This window comes from Porites lutea, chromosome 1, assembly GCF_958299795.1.
Source record: "Porites lutea chromosome 1, jaPorLute2.1, whole genome shotgun sequence".
Classification (NCBI taxonomy): Eukaryota; Metazoa; Cnidaria; class Anthozoa; order Scleractinia; family Poritidae; genus Porites; species Porites lutea.
This window is the reverse complement of record NC_133201.1, coordinates 36057554-36081609: the sequence shown is the minus strand read 5'-3', so window position 1 is coordinate 36081609 and position 24056 is coordinate 36057554. Positions and strand designations below refer to the sequence as shown.

The 24056-nt window shown below is 38.8% G+C and overlaps 2 protein-coding genes across 5 annotated transcripts in view; both read right to left on the bottom strand.

Annotated features, from left to right (window-relative positions):
• Nucleotides 1–1368: 1368 nt before the first annotated feature.
• On the bottom strand, nucleotides 1369–15083 carry LOC140949389 (uncharacterized). 4 transcript variants are annotated; one of them, XM_073398567.1, is made up of 9 exons: nucleotides 14857–15080; nucleotides 12474–13108; nucleotides 11699–11850; nucleotides 10923–10995; nucleotides 9678–9774; nucleotides 8862–8971; nucleotides 4978–5080; nucleotides 4796–4859; nucleotides 1369–2193 (listed from the first exon to the last, which is right to left on the bottom strand). In XM_073398567.1, the coding sequence occupies exons 3-9, from the start codon at nucleotides 11835–11837 to the stop codon at nucleotides 1793–1795; spliced, it is 987 nt and encodes a 328-aa protein (XP_073254668.1). In that variant the 5' UTR covers nucleotides 11838–11850; nucleotides 12474–13108; nucleotides 14857–15080; the 3' UTR covers nucleotides 1369–1792. The 4 variants fall into 4 exon arrangements, with proteins under 4 accessions (XP_073254668.1, XP_073254652.1, XP_073254661.1 ...); XM_073398551.1 differs by lacking the exon at nucleotides 12474–13108 and adding an exon at nucleotides 13698–13752 and having other exon boundaries at nucleotides 14857–15079; XM_073398574.1 differs by lacking the exons at nucleotides 1369–2193; nucleotides 12474–13108 and adding exons at nucleotides 2268–3544; nucleotides 13698–13752 and having other exon boundaries at nucleotides 14857–15083.
• Nucleotides 15084–19685: 4602 nt separating this feature from the next.
• The window catches only part of LOC140937812 (uncharacterized), a 21082-nt gene continuing 16711 nt past the window's right edge, over nucleotides 19686–24056 (bottom strand). Inside the window, exon 8 of the mRNA XM_073387390.1 lies at nucleotides 19686–20527. Coding sequence (XP_073243491.1) covers nucleotides 20187–20527 — 341 coding nt within the window. The 3' untranslated portion in view covers nucleotides 19686–20186. The remainder of the gene's footprint in view (nucleotides 20528–24056) is intronic.

Sequence of the window (24056 nt, the reverse complement as noted above, 5' to 3'; positions counted from 1 at the left end):
GTGCACGAAAATATGAAACTTGGAGACAATACCCTGAATAATGAGAGGCTCACACTTGTAAACACAAAATTTCAGCCAAAATATTAGCGAATTCAAGCCCTTACAGTTTATCAATAATCTTGAAACTAAAAGGTCAGATAAAAGGAAGGTTAATCTTAAGAAGCTTAAATTTTAAAAAAATTCTATCGAGCGGTTTAAAAACTATTTGCTAGTTTGTTAAAGTAGACCAAAATATTCAAAAACCGCTAACAAGAGCGCCTGGATACATACTAATCAAATCTTTCCTTCTAGCAATCGGCTGGAGCTATCTCCATGATCTTTCACACACGTTTTTAAAAAGATGGAAACTATTATGAGGTGAAATTGCATGTCAAAAGCGCTTCGTTTTCTACAGATAACAGCCGAATCCATTTTTTACCGTATTTCTAACCACAAAATCTTTATCCCAAAATATCTCGATAACGCTCTTACAGATTTCGCTTAAACTTCACGAACATCGAGGCGGCTATTGGACGAAAAAGCTTCCGTGAATGATTTTGGAAGAACAGTTCCCAGTGCCGACATATACTGCTGTAAGTAAAATAGGTAATAGCGTCATTTCGTTGCTATGACAAGTCCGATGTCATTGCAACCCTGATCACAACAAATTTTCGTCTTTATCTAGTACAACTGTGGTGGCAATTATTTCAAAACTTTGTTTATGGCGACGTAGTTTATGCTCAAACGTGGGTGGTATTTGCCCTGGAAAACTGTATCGAGCCACCCTAAATGGAACCGCTAAAAGTTTGAATTGTTCCCTTACCTGAGAAGAAAAGAAGCGCTTTGTTGTTTTCTGTTGACTCGCCAAGTTTATAGCCGAAAAGGTTTGTTGTGTCGTTCTTGGCATGAAGTGCTGACAAAAATGGCGATTCGGTTCCTCGAGGTAAGACGTCGTCTTCATGTAGCATTCTTTCTCGTGTTTACTTGAAATGTAGAATTTCTGCAAACATTTGCTTTCAAATTTGTTTGTCGTAAATAAACTTCGTTTTTGGGCCAGATTTTTCATGTTGGGAAACGATGAGTTCACCAAACGGCCTCCTCTAGGCGAATAAACGGGAGTTGTAAACAATCCATCGACCACAAAACTCAACAACAGTAAATGGAAAAACGCTGTTTTGAATCCTTCGAAGTCTTTTCTTGCCAGATAAAAAGTCAACCCTAGGATTTTGTCGACTTTTAAAAGATCTTTCTCTAAGAAAATGGGAAAAAAACCGAGCTCACACATTATCCACTCGCTGGGAGGTGAATATTGTTGAATAGTCCGAGATAGCGAACCAATCAGATTGCTTAAATCACCAAGATCACTGAGTGTGTATATACTAAAAGTATGTATACTCATACATAAGTATGTATAGTATGAACTAGACAACGTTTCTCGTAGTAGTTCAAGATAGTCCTATACCTTACTAGATAGTTCTGCACTAAGCAATACGAAATACATGTAAGTAAAATGAGGCGGTCTCTCTTTGCGTTATACTGCATCCAGAGCTCCATATATCAAGCCAAGTGAGCGACTTCCTTAGAGGGTTTATTATGGTTACTACTCGAGATGTGTTAAACTGACAGGGAATGAGACTTGCTTCATAGTCAAAAGATTAATTAATTGGATTGCTCTCTCTTCCTCTTTTAAGGGGGAAACATAACTGTAGAGAATCCTGGAAAGTTGGTTATTACATCAATCACGATTATTTTAATTGAGACCGCCTCCCAAATCATAATTCTCGCGCTCTTCCTCTCTCTGTTACGCTCTATCTTACAATGGGGCGTTTAATTTGTTGATATTATCTTTTTTAAGCTGTCTGATTTTGCAAGATGTCGAAGGAGACCTGCTCCCTCCGATCGGGTTTTTGATAAAGCTCTTGATAGGATCTTGGTTCACGTTGTGTTGTCGATCAGTCAGATGATCGGTTACGTTGTTGCTTTGATAGGTGACCTTTTCCTCTCCATTGCCTTCAGTTTGATCCATGAAACATCGCCTTTCGGTGTCAAGACTACTCTTTTTCTGGCGACATTTGTAGAATATTACTAACACACACACAGTAATTAAAAGAATACCTCCAGAAATTAGAAGTGCTATCGAGAGATTCTTGTCACTTCGTGTTCTAGGTGTTATAGTTGCCACTGGAGTGCTAGGAGGAGAGCTTTGAGATGGACCTGTCCATAGAAAGTGATTTCCTTTAATCTATGAAAAAACGGGTTGCAAAAAAGTGCAACTTGAAAAAAAAAACAAAAACAAAAACAAAAAAACAACTACAAATTTATTTGTACCCAACAATAATTTACATAATACAAAGAAAATTAATAGATATATAATATGGAGAGAGTACAGGCTTCCCAAAATAACCATTGAGGGCTAAAAAAGATAGGGCAGCATTACTTAGGTTATAAATAGAAGTTTAAATCAAAAGGTCAGATACCCCACACCACACACAGCTACACAAAACACAGTAGAAAAAGAAAGAGAGCAAAAGAAAGCTAAGTATGCCAGTATTAAACAACGCAAAGCCAGAAAAACATATAGAGTTGATAAATCTGCAATTAATATTTATCAACAAGAATTGACTTTAGCTTTTTCTTAAAACGTTTGAGAGAAGGGAGCTTGATGTCATCACTTATATCATTCCAAACTTTAGCACCCTGGAACCCTATGTTAAAAGTTCCATTATTTGCTCTGGCTTTTGGGATGGCATAAATCATCCTGGAGGACAACCTAGTTTTATATCTATGTATGTTCCTAGTAGGATTGACAAAAGGACCAAAAATGAAACACTGCAAGTTGGAGGGTAATGATATCAGACAGCTTAATAACATTCAAGTCTTTAAATAAAGTACTTGAGTGTTCAGTGATGGAGTAACTTACGGTTCGGATTTAACCACCAACACACACCATTGCTGCTCGTGCACACCATAACAGTGGGGGTTGGGGACGGTAGCCATAAATATTTACATGTACAACAAGTTAAACTGGAGAAGGTGATTATTCTTATAGCTTTCTTTTGTAAGGTTGCTTTGCTTTGCAACATTACTGCCAGACGAGTTGAAAAGCTATGTTGCGCATTTTACCACTCCCACGTTCAAACAGCTGTCTTGCAGCAATTCAGGTTGTTGCAAGTTTCGCGAATACTGGTTTTTGATTGGTTAAGAGTATCCTGGAGTCATACTAAACACAGATTGACGTCACCAGAGGACGCCACTTGCTACAAACCAAGTTTGTCTTTGGCCGGTAAAGTACGCAACATATTCAGATTTTGTTCCAAAAAGTAGAACTTCTTACTATTTTCTGCAACAACTTTTCGCGATTTGCAACAGTCTGATATGTTCCAAAAAGGTTTGAGTCTTGTGGTTAAACGCGCAACATAGTTTTTCAATTCGTCTTGCCGCAATGTTGCAAAAAAGTTACATTTTTTTGTTTACCGTTTTACCCTACCTCTAAGAAGTGCACCCTATTGCAAAAGTTTTGGCTGGTTTTGGAATGACCAGCAATAGACGATCTTCCTCATTATGGCTATTGAAATTTTAAAGAAACACAGGGAAAGTTTCGTTTCTTATATTTATCTCTTAAAACTACCAAATTTCTTTTTGAAATTATTAGCCTTTGCTAAGGTCTACATTTCGCACACTAAAGGGGTCAGATAGAGCTCTCGCGTTTGAAAAGTAGGTTCCGTTCTAAGTTTAAACCCGAGTCTCGCCGTCCTTACTACAAGTTGCAAAACGTATGCACAGATAAAAAGAAGAAAAGAAACTGTGCTGAAGAATTCCAATTTTGCCTTCCCCCCGACTAGGAAAGCTTCATATGAATTACTTCCTGTGGCTAGAATAATTTGAATTCTAATTCTTAAGATCTGGTCACTTTTACTTTTGCAGGTCCTTGCGTGTCTTCTCCCTTTAAGAAAAAGGTACACCGAGTGAAACAAACTATAAAAAATTAAAATTATCACGCTTGGAGATAAATGTCCTTCTGGTACACAGCTTTAACACAGAGGTGCCTGATTCTTCGACTGGTTGGATATAACCAGCATCGACGGTAATTTCTTCCATGAAGTTAATATTAGATTCTTGTCTTCTTTTCTTTTCCTCTTTTCAGTAAGTACTAGTCCTCTCTGGGAACAATTTGTTTTAATTTCTGCTAATATACAGGGGATCTTTTCCAACCCCGACTTTTTCTGGACGTAGAATGATAAACTGATTGTTGTCACACCGGCTGAACAATTTTTATAAAAATCCGTGGCAAGAGTGCCAAGAGTGGTAAATATCGCAATATTTTTCTGCCCGTATCTGTTTCATTTGGCAAACACAGGTTGCCGCAAGCACGCAGCGTACACATTCTATTTTCAGAGTCGGCTTGGACGTGGTATATCGAGATATCTACCGTCCTAGGCCGGTCTGTCTTTATAGCAAACAAACAGTGCATTATATGGTGACGTATACGCTCGGATATTGTGATGCATAATGTAGAGACAGGTTTACAGATAAGGTTTGTCGTCCGACTTTGAAAAGAAAATATGTGGAAATATTAAAAACCTATTTAGCTTTCCATTCGAACCTCGCTCATTAATATTTTATTACAAAACTAAATGTAACAGAAAACGATGACAAGGGCCACACAGTAGAGCAAGGCTAAGTTTATTAACTTAAACGGAAGCTTCGCTTTTAGGCTTGGCTAAATCTATATGTTTACATTTGTTTCTTTAAGAAAGGATCATTTTTCTTTCAAACCTAAACAAAAGTAAGAACGTTAGCAGAGCAAGTAACTTACTGCTAGTTGGTATTTCCTCTGGACAACCATTTGGACAAGCGCACTTATGGCTTAAAGAGAATACCTGAAAAATAAAGCGAAACAAATGTTATTTAAGTCCTGATGATTAAACCACAGAGCGTTTTATTCGACCTTTATAGGACACTAATTAGTAATAAAAAAATCTATTTTGAAATACTTACGTAAGTAGTAGTATTATCCTGAAGTACTTCGAATTTAGCATCATCAGGTTTATCCAGCGAAGGATTGCACTCTAACCTGATTATGGCCTTCCAGTCTGGATTTCTTAAATAGAAAAAGAGCTCATTTTTACTTGGCCCAACTCTATGGTTATTTTCACTACAATCAAAACTAAGGCAGTAAAACAATTTTCGTTGCTATACTGCACCCCCATGGAACACGAGATGGATATGGGCAATAATGATTTCTAGCTTGGCGCGAAATGCCGCGATTAAGCCAGCAAACCCTGGAAAACGCCATATTCCTCCCAATCTCAGATGTTCAATCCTACGGAAGATCAAGAAAAACCGAGGGATACCCCTCAAGATAATGACGAGCACGGAATTCGACCCCCAGTGATTCTGATCGAGAAATACGGTCCTCCCCTATACCAGAGCCTTGGGACTTGAGAAAGTCAAGTCTGGCTAAAGAATGAATGAATGAATGTAAATATGAATGTTAAGTCTGCCCAATGTCTAAAACATTACCTAACCAATAAACATGATTTTATATAGAAGAAGAAGAGCCTGCTAGGCAATACAATACATTTTATTAATTTTCTCAATTGGGTTTTTCAGAATTAATTAATTAAAGACTCATTAGGCTAAGTAATGTACGAAATAACTAAAAACTACATTTATAATTTACAACTGAGTTTGAATCCTCGAACTACAATTATAAAATTGAAAGCTAATAAACAATTAATTAAAATAGACCAACGGTGTACGAGTAAATGCTTTACTTCCGCATTCTCATTATCTCAAGCCCGGCACTCCTTTTAAAAACCTCAACAGAAGCAGAGTTTCCTATGTCATTTGAAAGACTTTTCCAATATTTTATTTTAGAAGCCCTGAAGGGGAAGGCGCGCTGTGTAACGGAGGTTCGGCACTGAGGGTGGTTAAGTTGATTGCTCTTTCCAGTGCAATACGAGTGAGTTTCTGAGCGTTTTATAAGCTTTGAACTTTAACGTTTCATTCACGCTTAATTCAGACACAGTCCATCTGACAGTCCGCGAAAGGAAAAAAAGCTGCATTAAACCTTGCAAAATTATGACTGACAATCAAAACATGAATAAAACTTCAATGAAAGATGTACACCAACATTTTTATCAGACGGCAAATCTAAGGGTGACTGAGATGTTTCCGTAAACCTTGATTTCTTTGTACTGGGATCCGGATCCGGACAAGAACACGATAATTTTAAAAGTTAACTGAAATGAAAAATAGGCTCCCGTTGTCGGCAAGTCTGTCAGCAAACAAATTTCTTGATGATGCATAATTTTTCATTCATGAATCAACCTGTCAAAATTTAGACCAAGCAGGGAGGGGGCAGACTTGGTTGTTCCTGGAGTGTTACCAAGCACAAAGCAATAAAAGGCTTAAGAAATTTATTTGCGAAAATGTTGTTGTAAGTCGGACACAAGAGACTTCAATCCAGATTTTTACTCGTCCAAATCCGTTGGTTGCTCCTAAAATGGTTATTTTTGCGCCAAAACGAAACGTAACATACATGTCTGGGACTGCTCACTTCCCTATCCTACTGAGTTTTTTACCCCTACTTCCAGAGTCCGTACGGACAGTCGTTCGGGCGTACGCTGACGTCATAACCAAATTTTCTGGCATCAATAGGTTTCCATTTTCTATCCCTAAGTCAGGTGTCATTAATGTTGGTATAAGTGATCACTCTGCTATTTTTCGTATACGCAAAGTTACTCATCTTCGCTCTAATATGTTGAATATAATATGTTCTAATATTGAAGTCCGACAGCTCAAGAATTTCAATGAAGCTGAATTTTTGCGAGATCTTCGCATGATTGACTGGAACCGCGTCACCACTCACAATAACTCAAATGAAATGTGGGACTTTTGGAAACACCTGATAGCGAGTGTTATTGATAAGCATGTACCATTCAGAACAAAAAGGAACTGTTGCGTGAAATACATAAAAGAGATTTTCTAAAAAAGAAAGCTGCATCTACAAATGACCCCTTGATTTGGAAGCAGTTACAAGAAATGAGGCCAATACCTCAGTGAAGAAAGCTAAACTTAAATACTTTTCTGAAAACCTTGATGAAAACAAAAGTGATCCTCGTAAAACCTGGCGATGAATTAATGAACTCCAACCTCGGCAAAGTAAATCAACCAAAGTGTCTCAAGTCAAAACAGGAAACCAAATTTTCACGTCACCTGGTGATATCGCTGAAGCATTTAACAATCATTTTACAATCATTGGCCAATCTGTAGCACAAGAAATTCCTAGTTTAGAAATTGACCCACTTGGTTTTATTAATCCTGTTAACGGAATTAACTCTCCCATGATATTTCATTTTAGTAGACTAAATTTAACTTATTTTCTAATGGGTCAGGGCCGCTTTTAGGTTCGCCTAAATCTATATATTAGATTAGGGACGGACCATTAGAAAACTTATGGGGGGGGGGGGGGGGGGGAGAGGAGGGGCGGACGAAGTACAAAAAAAATTCGCGCAAGGGAAAATTAAATGAAAAAAAATTCTTGCACGCCAATTAACCCTAAAAAATATTCATGCTATGGCCTAAAAAAATTCACACAAGGAATTTGATAACGAAAAAAAATTCCCGCGGCGCGAAAATTCCCCTCGCCCCCATAACTTTTCTAATGGTCGGTCCCTTAGAACATTCTTTCTCTCTTTATTGTTTGCTTTTTCTAGTTCGTTCCCCGCCCACTTACGGTGTCCGTCATCTCAGTATTGCTTAATGAATGTATTCTGTATAAACTGAAGACAGGTCCTGCGTCAACTAAAATATGTCATTACTAGTACCTGCCTGACCATGTTCAGCAAAAATAAAAAATGCATTATTTTATTTATGAGCTTGTGTAACGATGCGCTTTCTACTCTAACCTTCTTTCGAAATACTTGTCATTAGTACAACTCACTAGTTATTTCAGCGTGTCTTGGTTAATCCACATAAATTAAGACGTTTCGCACGCATTTTATTTATGAGCCGTTTGTTAATTTTTATTCCCCACTTTTTGCCCCTCAGAAAAGGGTATAATCCTCGTTGGACACCACTACCGACTTCCTCCAGGGTGCCAGGTTGACCAGCAGTATGTGACGTAGGGAAAGACAGCGGCTATATATTCGTAACGGTTTCTGCTCGATCGGTAGGACCTTACGCTGGAGAATCAAAACTCCATTCCGTGATGTTGCATTCCAGAAAGCAGCTGACTAAAGCCAAGAGTCAAGTGGCGATCAGTAGTGAAGCGGAAATGCTAGGTTTTCAGATGCGTTGACAGACCATTCAACTTTTCATTGGGGTCAGTTGGCGAAAATACGCTAACGCGACAGGATAGAACGCCATAAAAAAAGTTAAGTCGCGAAGTTTGAAAGTCATGTGTTGAAAACTAACAAAGATAGAGCAAAGTGACAGAATTTTAAAGACGTTTGTATTGTGGGGGGGGGGGGGGGGGGCATTATAATTAACTTTAGAGGAGGACCATATAACTTTTGAGGACAGGCTAAAGAACGTTAACTTGAGCCTTCGATCAATGAAAAGCTAATAAGTGGTCACCAGAAAAACCTTAGAAAAACATGTGACCACGATGAATTAGGATCTAAGCCCGCGATCTGGTCATAAGATTTTGGTCAGCTTATGCCCTGTTTCGACAGCTGTCAATTTACCACAATATAGATGACCATTATCAAGTTAAACACAGGTTACAGGATACTAGCTAGAAAATGTGACTTTCCACATTGGTTTCTCTGTGGTGCAGACGGTCGTTCATGTGACTACCAACGTTTATTGGATAGATAGATAACTAAGTTTTCTTACCACAGTTTCTCTGCTGTGAGAGCCCCGCTATTACTTACTTAATGGCAGTGTATTCCAGCTGCGGCTTGTCTATACCACAGGAAAATTTACTTTGACATCCTATGATCTCGTGATCACCTTTCGGGTCGCTTTTATCCCATCGACAAACCTGAGAGGAATAGAGGTCGCTCAACGTAATGAGTCATGCAAAAAATAACACAGTCTGTAAATTTTGAGTTAGCTTTCTTTATATATTTTAATGAATTTTAGGACTATTCGGAGATAGTGCTTTAATTGATGTTGTATCTATAAAATGAGACAATGGACCTTTGTCGGTGACTAGAATAGTACCCCGGTCGGCAACATTTCAGTTGACTCAGGTCAAGAAGGAATGGTACGTGTGTTAGATCACCAAAACTTTCACTAAAACTGAAACTATTGCTAAAAGAAAAACTTTCATACGGGCTTTTATGTTATAGTCTTTTAGTTCAAATAATATTTTACAGCATCACAATGAAAGATCTTCGTTATTCTTAAAAAGCCTTTGATACTGTGGATCACTCAACACCTTTGCGCGCATCGAATTTCTGTTATCTTACAATCCCCTTAGTTTTTCTCTTTTTTCCTTAATGATCAGATTGCTGCTTTGTCATATATGTTTTTGTTCCAGATAAGTCCCTCTTAAATTCAGCTGATTTCTTTGGTTCGTAAGTAGTTGTCGTTTTTCGGTTCAGATCATAAAATAAGTAATGTACTCGCAACAAATTTATTCAGCGATAACTGAAGAGAGACCTTTTTACCATTTTAATTAATTACATCCTTTTATCACTGTCAAGAGTTCTGATCATTATTAAAAGCAGCTTTTAAATACTTACAGCCACATCGCCAACTGGACACGGTTCATCTTTCGAGAAGGAGCGACAAGGACTGTACGCGTACTCCCAATTTAGCGTGTCAACCGCTTCAAAAAATCTGTTTAAAAATCAGTAAATCAGTTTCTCTTACCCTTCGGGTATAAAAGACTAGCTCCTGTTTTTTTTTTTATTTTTGTACATGCTGAGATATAACCACTGAAAAGCTATGTCGTAAATTTTCATACATAGGCTCCTGGCGCAAATGAGTTTTAGCCAATCAGTAGAGCGAACGATGAAAACAAAAAAAAATATACGTCCACTAATCAGGTGTTTAAGTTTCGTGCCAGAACAGCGTTCTCGCTTTGGAATCGATTTGCTTCGTCGACATTAAAACGTTTCTCTCGCAGAGTTTTTTCGTGAAAAATTGAAAAACATCTCGGACAGTTGGAGTGGAATAGTTTCGTATATCTCACTGTAAATGAAGAAAAGAGCCAGTAGAACAGCGGAAAGGGGGAAAACCAAATAAATCACGAGAAGTAAGCTTACGTTATACTTCTTATTAGAGCTATGTATACTATTTTGTCTACTGTTTATATTCAAACCGGCCATTTTGGTCAAATTTATTCATACATTTGTTGTTGTGTTTTTTTGGTGAAAGGCGGACCTTTTTCCTCTTGAATAAATTTTGGATCTGGGGTCAATTTAATAAAACTTTTACACGTGTAATCTGCAACTGTAGCCATTGTTTTAGAGTCTGAGAACAAAAGCTACACTTGTAAGTTACACGTGTTTAAAAGTTTTGTTAAATTGACCCCTGGTTATAACGCCTTACTCTGCTTGAGCTGTGCTTAATCAACACATAACTTGGCTAAAATGCCTTGTTTTCAGACATTTTCACCTTGCTGAGGGATTCATTCGATATGGGAATACTTTCATAGTGTTAGTATTTGACACCAGAAAACAAAAGCAGACATTGGGAAATATTTTCAGAGGATTTTTGTAACAGAAGACAAATAGGTGACCGGCAGGGGTGACGGGTATGTTCAGAACTATGAGATAAGAGGAATATCAAGATCTGAGGGCAATAGAAATCCAACTTTTTTTCGAATATTTAATCGCAAAATACCAGACAGGGTGCTAAGGGGGCCTATCCTCTGTAAGTAGCCTATTGCTGGACTATGTTTACGTTTCAGTGCAGATTTGACTCATTTTTTTCAAAACGATTGGAATGCTACCTCAAGTTATTGCCGTTAGTGTTTTACAAACCTCGGACCATCTTTTTGTAGAGGAGCCAGGTTGTACACTTTGCCTTCATAAATGCAACAACATCTGTAATTAGCTTGCAGGGGAAAAAATCAAGTCATTTTTTTAGTTTTAGACAAAATATCGAAAAATAAAAAAGAAGGGGTAGAAGAAAAAAGACGAAAATGACCAAGGGGTTGACGGTGAGGAGGAGTTGTGGTTTTAAAACTTCTGGCAAATGAGAATTTCGAGAAAATTCTAAACTACGTCAAAAAAGTAATAACAAAAATCGACAACAAGGTAAACAAGTCTAGACAAAGAGGGAGAAATTACAGAATAGCATAAAGCCCTCTTTTCAAAATTCCAGATAAGTAAATGAAATTAATATTCATATGGTATTAAAACTCGTCTTACCATCTTCTTTCTTACAGAAATTATGAGAAATATTATTTAGTATGCATTTCAAACATTTGTGAAACTACCTTTTCAAACCTGTGATTGTGTGGACGGAACCTTAAACCAATAAAAAGGATGTTGTTTCAAAAATATCAGGATTCGTGTGAACGGGGCCTAAGCTTGTTTGTTTTGATTTCTCAATTCAGGCCGTCTTTTTCCTAAGGCGTATGCTCGTTGATAGAACGACTTTTGAAAGAAACGTTTCTCTGGTGGAGTGAAATGGGAAAACAAAACATACAAAAAATGATGAAAAGGACTATTTCACATTTTATCCAACTTTAATTAGGTTCCCATTTCGCTGAGGTAAAACGCTAAATACCATTAACACTTGAATATTGTCTTACTACTGTTTCCGCTGGCATCTGCTCCTGGATACTGTTGGGAGCTAAACAGTAACGTTGGAAACAAGACACATCTTATCCACTTTATCGGTAGCATGGTGCGAAAAATATTCAAAATATATGCAACCATCTGGCTGGCCATGTACTGGTTTGACCTGTAATAAAAGAACAGTGACTCAAACAACGGACGCATTCTGATTATTTCAAAACCTACTACCCACTATACTTCATCGAAAGATAATTTCTAAATCACTACCTGAAGTGATTTCTTTCTTTTCTTGCACTTTAAAGCCTTTTGCGTTTATTACCGTAACTTGAAGGCAGTTCTTTTATTCCGTTTGCTGCCGTATACGTCATTTACGTGTCTCGCGTTATACACATTCTTGGCCTTTTACGGCTATGTTCACCCTATGCTGGATAGCTTTTCCGGCCTGCCGACGCGAAAAGCTATCCGGTAAAGTATGAACAGCTATCCGATTTGAGACTCTCTACTTTAGAGATCGGGCACCTTCAAATTTGCTCCGTCACAGAAATCGCGCCAAAATCACCATTCTTGCGGGAGGGTCCTAAACGGGTAAAAAGGAAACTGGGATTTGCCTATCTAGGTCCTGGGAAAATGGGATTGACTGCACTGGGGCTGGGATTTAACCACTGGGAAAGAAATAGACAATTTCTAAATTGGGAATGGGATATCTCTCCTTTGACGATCTTCGAATATATTATTTGACACGATTGCTCACATGTGCCTATTTGAGATAAAAGAAATAATATTCTGTACCAGTAGACCTCAGTAAACACATAGCATCATGTCAGTCTTATTTTTTGCCTTTGTGTCTCATGCCATGAGCCGCAACACAGTTAGCTGGTCTGGTCAGTTCAGCAGTTTGTTGTCGGGAGAATGACATGGGCACGTTTGCGCACGACAGAATTCAAATACGGGCGTGGAACTGAAGTTTCCGCCGCGAAGAGGGGGTTCGCGGATCATGCAATAGAAATGTTTTATGTGGACTTCGTTGAACCCGGTAACTCCCAATAAAGCGCTGTTCGTATCGCGGACCATTGACGAACATATGGAAATGCCTAGAAGAAGTGAGTCACGTTCCTTGTTCATCCGAGTGATCTAGCCTGTGCACAGACGCTCCCTCCTTTAAAAAAGGGAACAATAAACGTCGTCTTTAGTCAGAGTTCATTGCGTTCCCCGGCAAACTCAGACTCCAACTTTTGTGGCACTCCTGCACGGGCAACATAGCCAATAACTTGGTAAAACACCCAAAAAGCAAACAAAGACCTTTAGAAAGAAAAAGGGAGCAAGTTGCCTCTTATGCATGAGAAAAGCCTTTTTTTTCGAAGAAACAGACGATGTGAGATTGGTAGACGATGGTGGAAGCCTGAGATGCTTTGTGGTAAAACACCCTAAGTGAATAAGAGTAAGAGTTCAATCAGTGGCCATCTAAAGTACTCCAAGCGTGTGCATGTGTGCCTTGCACGGGTCGCTGTAGAAGCTTTAAATATATAGGCAAAGAGAACTGACGAGTTTTACGGTCCAGTGGCAAAAATGAGGAAGACAAGATTGGTTTTAATATGGTTATGCTAACAAGGGTTGGAAGAGAAAGAGCGTTTACCAGCAGAATGAGAAATTATCGTTAATCCACGGCATCAATCAGCGCTTTTACTTCATTATGGCAATGCGCTTCAGTTCGCAAACGAGCACTGAAAATGGGATTTCAGATTTGTTAACTGGGATTTAGACCAAAATTTGGCTGGGACCTGGGCCGCTTAACGAATAGGGCAATAGCCCACTTTTGATATTTCAAAATTCAAACATGAATCAGAGGCTTAAGGGACAAAATGGAAAAGTTTTCACGACTCCATTGTCTCGCCATTCCCAGAGGAGACTTGACCACAAAGGGAACTAAACCAAATTTAGAAGTGACCAGAAAGCCTCGGAGTCATGTTATAATTGAAATATATCGAACGGGTGGTCAGATGGTAAATCACTCACCCTAAAGCCACTGGGTAACCCTACCGGGTTCAGCTTCTCGAAAAAGTAATGCAGCCTAGGTGTTTTAAAAAAAGAAAAAGACTTTTCCATGTTAAAATCGAACAATATTATTTTCTCCATTTAAACCACGTGATATCCTCAAGAGAATTTGCTTTTTGATTTTTCACAAATCATGCATACGAGTTCACGTTCTCAAGGGTACCAGTTTAGGTGGTCTGCAATGGGAAACGAGCAAGGTACAAACTAACAATTTCTTTTATCCAAAACGGCCAAGAGAGGAAGGAAAGTCATATTGAGCATATTGTCCTTAAGCACAACAGCATGTTTGAAAGTATATAAATTATTGTTCTAGAGAGTGATCTTTAAATTTTGTGGTTAAAAGTGGTCGTTAAAATACGAGCTTTCGCCGATCAACGGTCCCATAAGTAGCCTAGGTCGCAGACACTCTAAAACGCAGTATGTACCAATGGTCTAGACGAATCGTGAGCCGGCATTCCTTTCTCTCTTCCATGGCATACATCATTTTTCCGTTTGTTGTTACATCTGACATGTAATTGTTCGATGTCGATTTTATCCCATTCACTGATCTATTGGATCCTTCTTTTGATATCCGGCCACTAACTTATTGATTTACAGCCGTATTTAAACTGATCTGCTTGAATGTTTCTTATCCAGTCAATTACGCTTTAAGTGTATAAAACTATCCGACGTGATAAAATTTAAGTGATGAAAGGTCACAATAAGTTGAACAGGTACAGACAAATACATAAAATTACCAAGATAACGTTATCTGCAGAACCAAAAGAATCGTTTTGAATACTTTGGTGATCGAGAAATATCGCTCATTCTAAGCTATATAGGGAAATTATGGAATAAAATACTTCGGTATTATGATGAACACGAACAAAGAACTGTGCTCGTTTGACAAAATGGTTCACCGACAGAAACGTTTTATTTTTGTGATATATCGAGCTACTCACTCATACCGCATCTACAAATTATAATAAGTAGAATTAGCCTGATACTTTCGGCCAACGCGAAAGAGACATACAGAAAGAAATCACTGCGACTGACGAGTCAGTTGACATTAAAGAGGATCCAAGTCCAAATATCGCCTTCGAGATCAAGCAAATGGGGATCAAATGGCGTTCTCTCCTACCTCAAAGTTATACCAAGTTTTGCTTTTCACACCACACTTTCTGCATCCAATCAGCAAAGCTTTCTCTTGGAAAACAGGACGCCTCTCAAATGGAAGAAATTAAACTTCCTTCTTGCGTCTCAGAGACGGAAATAACTCGTCACTGGGAAGGGTCTCGGGAAGGTCCCTTGCTATCACGTGATAAACAGATCACATTGCTCCCCTTCTGTAAATCAATGTAGAATAACATCTGTTGGCCATGGAAAGAGACGTTAAGGGAAATTGAGAATATACTAAGGGGTAAGAAATGTACCTATTACCTTTTTGCATTCTGATGAAGTAAAGTATTTATCAAGAAGCTCTCTGCTTTGCAATTCATAGCTGTTCGACCATCCTTGCCTTTTAAAGCACTATAAATCAAAATTTTATAGTTCCCTGCTTTGAGTCAAGGGGGGATAAAATTGAAGGTTGATCTAATGTCGCCATCATTGAACCACAAAGGAACAGAAGTATTTAAAAAGGCAATGACTGTTCATTTATACGGCGCTGATACACCGGATGTTCACATGCCATCGGTCATAACAAAATTTTTCATTTATCTCAATCATATACAATCGTGGTGACCGTTTTCCGATATCTTTCCAAATGGCCGCGTGGTTAAAGCTCAAAGACGGGAGATAAATTCCAGTTGAGCTACCAAGCTTTGCTTCTTGGTCATATAGAAAACATTCTTCCTGCCTTAATTGCATGAGCTTGCGCGGCCTCACGGTGTATTAAATGAGGTCCATTTCTCAGAAGCTATATCAATTTCACACTATTACACAGTAAGAAATCGCAAGGATGTACAGCAAATTGACCTGAACGAACTAAAAAAAATTACATAACAAGTTAAATTAGCCAGCTTAAGGAAATTCAATAAAAGCAACTTTAGATAAAACTAAGACAAATTTAAAGCAGTCGCTAGACGTAGAAGACGTAACTGAAAGTCACTCAAAGAACGCCGCCAGAAAATAAAATGTCATGTGACGTCAAGGGACTTTCCCGGACTGAGAGTATATTTGCTCTGCTCGTTCTGCAGAGACTGCGAGAGCAAACATCAGACATCAGCGAATGTAAAAAGAATCTTGGCATAAGAGGTGAGTTACATCTTTTGATTTAGTTATGCTACTAGTTATATAATGGAATGATTTTATTATAGGCATGTACTAAAACTCGAAACAACACTAAAAAGAAACAACCGAAACGAATCCACCGAAACGGACTGAAGGGCAACGGCAGAACTGAGCATACCGCCGAAATAAAATCATCGGAAATGAACAAGCTGCTGAAAAAAAATCGCAAAGTGGGAGGCCTACCCACTGGAAACAAGAAAATAAACGAAACGGAACCAGAGCAGGATAGCGGTGTACTTAATGGATGAGATAATAAATTGAACCCCGCCACATATACCAACTACTGACGAATGTTCTTATAATTTGCAAGTAGTTTGCAGATTAGATAACAAAACAAGTCTAAACACGTAAATAACGAGATCGAACAACAAATAACACCCAAGGCAAGGTTACCGGAAGGTTCTAGGGTGGGATCCAACTCTTTCTGGGAAGTCAGTTGGCGTAAAAATATTCCTATCTCAGGGTCTCGACTCTTGCTTTCATCGAAAAAGAAATAAGGGAATAATAGGAATGGAAATACTTAGTTTAATTACTTCAGATTTGATATCCTAGAAAGGTCTAAAAACTGTTTAAAACAAAGGTCATCGACAATATTCAGAATAACAATGATGCTGTCAGTAGACTTAAATAAACCGATTAAGCTCGCAAAATGCATGGCTTATTCTTGATTAGCAATGCTCGTAGAAATCACAATTTCTGCTCCAAATTGAATTTTGCCTAAAAACTATAGAAGGGAGCCTATATACGAACTTAATGTTCATTAACACGAATAACAAAATTGTAAATTAACTTAATTTGAACAAAATTACGCACCTCATTGACCTGTTAGAAATCTCGGCTCTTTAGGCAACATACTCTCAGCAAAAAAGCAAGAAACGTACACAGAAACAAAACAAGAGGAAGACCAAGAAAGCGTTGACAGAACAAAATGAAAGCTAACTGTAAACTGCTAATTAGAACCCACGTAATGATATTGATGCAGAGACTGAAAATGATGATGATGATGGCGTAGGCTGTTTACAGACAATCTTACTATTATCTCTTAAAAGTCCGTCGAGCGCGCGTAATAAAAATAAACATAGCGGGGAATCCTGTTTGTTTACCCATGAGTCAGTCTCGATACGGTGTGACTAAGAATTCTATATCCATGTCTTTCTAGTCTATAATCATCGCTGCAGTCAAAAAACTCGTAAGCGGCTACTTCTGGAATCAGGGGAATCCATAAAAGTGATCCCAACTAGAGCTGTACGACTAAGAAAATCAGGGCTCTCGTAAGCGATCGTGTGATGCAACTATTGAGCTCGATCATACGAGAGATTTTAGCACAAAGCATTCAAGTGTTGTTACCTTTCACCTATAATATTTGAAGATAACGAACCATGCGTTAACCCTTTTGTCTGTACTACTCTTGATTAAGCAAGGAAGTTATATATGCTTTTAATAGGACAATTGCACGACGACGTCATTTTACTACAACTACCAGAATCCCTGAGTTTGCTGTTTTCTTGTGCAAATTAGGGGTATTGTTCTTTAACCCTCAGGCGGCATTGACAAATTTAAATAACTAAGCACAACCAAAATGAATTCTGGTAGTTGTAGTCAAATATCGTCATCGTGCAATTGTCCTATTGTTGACTGAGCGGTCTCTTACGAGAACTTAAAAACGAAGGAAAAGAGTGTCTATTGATTCATTACAAAAGAGGTCGCTGTTCCTGGCAAGTACTTTTCATTACGGGGCATATATAGAAGTAACAGTTTAAACGGGGTTTTTCCTGAAAAATTGGCCGTTTCTAGAGCTGATCACATGCAGCAAGAAAGTGAACACAAGGACAGATATTTTGAATACTGCTCGTTATTGACAGCTAAGTCCTCTTTTCTTCTTTTTTGTAAATGTCTGTTTTCCGTTTATTTGAAATCGAAAGTGTTGTGTTATTAAAGATGGTTCTAGAATTTTATAGGTTACAGCTTTCGGAACTCAAGTCAGGGAGTGAAATTTACAATTACAATGTCCAGTGATTCAGCTTAACCCATTGACGCCCGAGACTTTTTCGGGTTCGAGTGATTTTCCACATAAAAACAATTCATAGGATTTCGTGACTCCGTATTTGGGGTTGGAAAGTGGTGCTGTTCTAAGACTCTGAAGGCTCGAGTTGTCTGAAAACGTTATTCTGGCGTAGTCATTTATAGTAACGGCTCGAGCTTGGTTTGTATGCGATTTTGGTAAGTTTACAGCCATTTTTCATTTTTAGTGGCGCCTGATGAGCATCATTAAGCGTGACCGTAGCTAAGAGTCCACTTTCTCGAAGAAGCGAGTAAGGTGATGAATTTCGTTTGCGAATTTGGCCAATCTCGTTACTCACAGTCTTCTGGCTTTTTGGTCAGCGGGACAACGCCAGCAAAGACTCTGGAAAAATGGAATTTTCATTACCATAAAAAACTTGGTGATCCGGTTTTAGTGCGCTTGCTTCAGTTCAAAAAGCAAGTGAAAATGACAGTCCTCGAGAAAGCCTAAGTTTGTTTTTCAGTCAGTTGTACACACGATGATTTGAGTGTCTCTGGGCCCTTTGGTTCAAACCTTTTGTTTTGTGTGCATTATTTTTGTCCACTTTTCTGTGCTCGGTGATTCAAAATGTTTATACTCTTATACTCTTATGTTTATAAATGTCATAAATTAATGCTGTCCTTTTGATCAAGATGGCTTTAAATGAAGCGAAGAGAGAATGCAGATCGCGGACAAGAAGCAAGGTGAGAAACCAGGGTATTTCTGACGTGTAATTTCGTATGAAAGCGGGTATTTGCGATGACTGCGACTGTGGGAACATATTGACTGACGTCCTCTTTCAGGCCCAGCTGGCAAGGACGGTAACACAAGCTGGCACAAACAGCTGACTCAAAGGTATATGCTGGACAAAATACTTTTGAGGGGATCGTTCTGGTAGTTCCAGCCTTTCATCAAAACTGTCATTGACAGGGGTTCTCCGCCCATTCGTTGATGTTTATCCTTAGTTTACAAAAATACAAACATTGCTGGCTTTAATTTTTCTTGTGCTTGATTTCACCTATTGATTCCCACGTTAAAAAGCTCGTTTATTTTGCCTTAGTTTGAATGAAGTTCAACCCAAGGCAGGCAGCCTTAAGTCCCTTATACTTCCCCCCATCATGTAAACTAGTCTTAGAGACTTTAGAATTTGTTTATAATAAAATGTTACTAACCTACATGAATTGTTCTGCTCTGTTATATTAACATTATTTTTTTGCTGCCCCTGAAGACAGACATTAAGGGACCCTTGCTATTTTTACTCAACAAACGTGTCCACTAGAGAAAATATGTGAATCATTGTTTTGGATGTACTTGTTTACATCTGATATTTAACCCCCCCCCCCCCCCCCCCCCCACCTGTTTCATCCTGCTTCCTTCTCTTTGGCGCGCCCTTCCCTACTTCGGCAAACTAGTAAGCAGGAAGGTAACTGAATGAGCACTAGGTAGGCACTTTCTAGGCTTCAATCAGGAGTGAATCGTCCCTAAATGACTATTACCAGCATCCTCTAACAACCCCTCATCTTTTGCTCTTCCAGTTTGCGCACTCAAGCAGTACGGCCTGACGTGGGAACTACCTAACAAGTTTCAACAAGCACCACCCCAACTGCATTTTTCGACGACAAAACTAGACATTTGCGCACATGGTAATTTGTTTTATTCTTCAATGGTTTAAAAAATCCTGAAATATCAGACTACACATATATAAGCATGAACTTTAATATGAATAAGACGACGTTTCTCGTAGTAGCATTTTAAGTGGAATTTTCGTCCGTTCACGATATAATACTTTACCGGGTATTTTTACAGTAGGCAATACGAAATACACGTAAGGAAATGAAGTGGTCTGTCTTTGTTTTATACTGCATTCAGAGCTCCATGTATTGAGCCAAGAGAGCGACCTCCGTAGTAGGTCTATTTTGGTTACTTGAAACTACTCGAGATCTGTTAATCTGATTCGGAATAAGACTTGGCACGTGAGCAAAAACATTAGATTGGGGATTATGAACCAGGCTCTTAGGTTGGAGTCTCTTCCTCCCTCGAGGTAAGTAGGTTATTACATCAACTGATCATGATTAAAATGCTTTTTTTTTTTTAAATTGAGACAGCCTCACGAATCATAATTCCAGCGCCCATCCCTCTTAAGAGAGCGCGTTTAATTTGTTGACATTATCTTTTTTAAGCTCTCTGATATTGTTAGAAGGTGACTGAGACCTTTTTCCTCCGATTGGATTTGTAATAAAGTTGTTTTCTTCATCAGCGAGATGCCGATTTTGGTTGTTGCTTTGATAGGTGAGATTTTCCCTTCCGCTGGGTCCATTTTGACCCATGAGACGTCGCCTTTCCATGTCAATATCAGTGCAAAGTTTGCGGAATAATACTACGGCAAACACACACAGAGCAACTGCAAGAAGACTTCCCAAAACACCAATAATTACAGTTGCAGTTGAAGTGCTTGGAGGAGGACTGCTTGGAGGTGGACCTGTCAAAAAAATTGATTTCCTTTAAGTTACGGAAAAACGGGCGACAACCATTTTTGCAACATAGCTGGAAAACGAGTTGAATGGCGATGTTGCGCTTTTTACCACGCACGCTCAAACCTGTCTTGCATCAAATCAGGTCGTTGCAGGTTGCGCAAATACTGACTTCTGATTAGTTAAAATTACGTGTGAGTCATACCAAACAAAGATTGACGTCACGAATAACAAGTTTGTCTTTTGCCGGTAAAACGCGTAGTTTTGCAGCAATGTTGCAAAACTTGCTGCTTTTGTTGCCCGTTATATCCTACCTTTACGGAGTGCCTTCTACTGAAAAAGTAGTGTTAGCTGGTTTTTGAATGTCCAGCAATAGTCAGGATCTCTCATTATGATTATTGAATTTTTAATGAGACCGAGGTAAAACCGCATTTTTTAATATTTATCTCTAAAACCTGCAATTTTCTAAGGTGTACGATTTAGCACATTACAGCGGCCAGACCTCTCGCAAAAACACTCAGTTTGTATAAGCAGGCCCTGTTCTAAGTTAAAACCCGAGTTTAACTGTCCTTACCGTAAGTTGCAAAACTGACATGTATGCCACAGAAATTAAGGAGACTCCCACACAAATATGATGAAGAATTTAAGTTTTGCCCTCCCGCGACTAGGAAAGCTGGATGGAAAAATTTGAAGTTATGATTCACAATAGTCGAATAATTGACATAATATATCGCAATCAAGTATCCAGTTACTGTAAGGCACGTCTTGGTCAAGCAGGCCTTGTAGACTCGTTCTGAAAGTTACACGCAAAGTGTAGATCGACGCACTATTTTTTTTTTCGTGGGTTAATAAGAGAAGCATACATAATACAATCGCTCCTTAAACTCCTACTCATCGCGCAAACACCAGCTAGGTCTAATCACGAAATGCGTTTTTTTTCCCGCCCTCACCCCTGCCGCCTCCTTACAAATCTTTACAGTTATTGTTTTTTAATTTCTGTTAACATGGCAGGGATTTGTCTATTCGTGCCTGTTTTGAATGTAGAATTAGAAACTGACGGTCGTCACTATGCCACTCTAGAAGTAATACTGGTTACTTCATCACACAGCCAATCAGAATCGAGTATTTCAAACACGTGCTGAATTAATTCACTCTCGACCAATCAGCGTTCAGGATTTCATGGGGGTTAATACTACATGTAAAACCATCACGAAAAGTCTCCCAACATTCCCCCGTCATGTAAGACACACGAAAAGTCACGTTTCAACCAATTTTATTCTGACGTCATACCTAGCGTTACAATCGGGACGTGTGTGACCACCTATTGACAAATTTACAAATCTAATAAAATATCTACATTTTGTGCGTCGCACTCTGTCAACACGCGGTATCCAAAAGGATAACTGATTTGGCTAATGGTTACATCATCACTTAACGTGTAGTCTACCAAAGAAAGTACTGCACAGGGTATCAAAATTCTATAGAAAACAACAGGTGGTTCTAAAGTAAACCCTAACTCTTTTGTTTCTTAAATCAACTCCATTTTTGTTCCTAATGAGTGGAAAGTTTATTTATAAAAATAAGAATAAGAGATGCGATCCCCTAGCAACACCTGTCTTCTTATTTAGCGCTAAAAATCGGATATATAACAAAACACACACACACATACAAAAAGTGGAGCTGAAAACTCTCTATTTCAATTTTGACTCACCATTACGAAAACGTTTTCTCCGTTCCATCTCGAGGAAACGACTAACTATTGAAATTTCAGCGCTTGATGAGCTTATGGTTTTGTCAATTTACGCGCCGTTAGCGTTGGTCAGTTAATTATGCTGGCTAACAAGTCTAAAGTTGAATACAAATTAGTACATCTCTACAGCTAGACCCAAGGGAGCACCTTGACTTATTATTGTAGAAGCACAAACAATTGATAACTTAACAAGGATCAATTTAAACACGCGACAAATAAATTGACAAGACACGAGATACAGTTTTAATAACTTTATTGTAAACCAGTGACAAAAAGAGTCAAATAAACAGCGATTTGGAAGGGATGGAAATTAATTAATCTTCATCTTCTTCGCCCATGGAGTACTTGTAAGGTCTAACTCGAAATTTCTTATGCCGACGTTTCTTCAACTGTTTGCCATGAGATTTATGATCATCCAAATAATTTAGAGATTGAATCCGACGCCTCTTGCGCTTCGGGCCTTGTGGTGATGGGGTTTCTACTGTGGGAGGAGGGGTCAGGAAAGCAGGATTTAAGGGTGGTGGAGGGGTGAGGCTTTCTTTGTCGGGTTTTTGAGAGATAGCCGCTTGTGTTAATTCAGGTGTTACATTAAAGGGGTTGAGGGGAGTCGAGAATACTGTCGTTGCTGTCGAAGAATCTTGTGTCCTTGATGTTAAGTCTGGAACAGTGCTGATCATTTCTTCCGGTCGTGTTCTTGTATTTAATTGTTCTTTAAAAGCCAGGTATCTGTTTTGCAACTGAAAGTATCGTTTAGCTTTTTCATCGTCCCGAAGATCGTTTCGAGAAAGCACGTCATCCATGTTGCCTTGTATTTCTTGCATAGCTGGAAGAAGCGGGACAGGCGAAAGAGTTTGCTGCTTCAGATATTTTAGAAGCTCTTAAGCAATATTTTCCTGAAACCCTGCTTGGTTAAAGCCTTCTTCACTGGGTAGGACGTTTGTTCGCAACCGACAATTATCTTGGGTAGTAGTTTTCAGATCAATCAGAAGATAACCAAAAGGTCTTTTTACAGCCTCTTCGTACTGATTTAAAAAGAAATCAGTCTGCCTGGGATACATTTGCTTCGCCAGAGTCAGGATTTGCAATTTGTCTCGTGGATTCTTGAATAACACCAGATAATGGCTGTTTAGGCTTATGCTGCGGCTACCTTTCCCCTGATGAAATAGATTCTGCACGATATAAATCACGCTCAGATTGCGATGATGAGAACCACGAGTAAAGAGGTTCACAATTCGCTTGTCTTTACTGGCGTCAATCATCTGATCATCAAACACGATCAAATTCCGTTTGTTCACGTCAAAATAGGAATCTTGCTCCAAAGCCCTAGGAATTCCCTTGACGAATTCAATGTTTGGCATGGCGATTAACATTTGTGTATACGCAGGCTGCCATTGTGAATAACACCAAACGATCCTCTCCGGGGGAGGGTAAATTGTCTCTGAAGCTTGTTGCAATAGAGATCGAACCCAGGCCGTTTTTCCCGACCCGGTCATTCCGGCAATCATGGAGGTGAAAGGGTGCTCGAAGCGAAACCGTCGACATTTCTGTGAAAATATTGGAACTGTTTGAAATGGTGTGAGACCAGCATTGCGGTGTTTAGACATCACGTGCCTTTGCATATTATCTTTTCTACTAAAGGATTTGTCGCAGACAGAACAGAGCCAACTTATGTCAACTCCTCAGGAGTAAAATGTAGACTGAGAAAGAGGTAGAATGTTGCGCATTCATATAGGTTTTCAGGCCACAAAATTCTATTGTTTTCCTCCCCTAAAACCACCACTACCACC

Excerpts from the sequence above, each read along its gene's own strand:
- LOC140949389 (XM_073398567.1), bottom strand. The coding sequence starts at position 11,837 with ATGGCCAGCCAGATGGTTGCATATATTTTGAATATTTTTCGCACCATG. Across the intron at positions 5,081-8,861 it reads CTGGAATACACTGCCATTAA|AAATCCAGACTGGAAGGCCA; the intron begins GTAAGTAATAGC and ends TTTCTATTTAAG. Across the intron at positions 2,194-4,795 it reads AGAGGAAATACCAACTAGCA|GTCCATCTCAAAGCTCTCCT; the intron begins GTAAGTTACTTG and ends TTCTATGGACAG.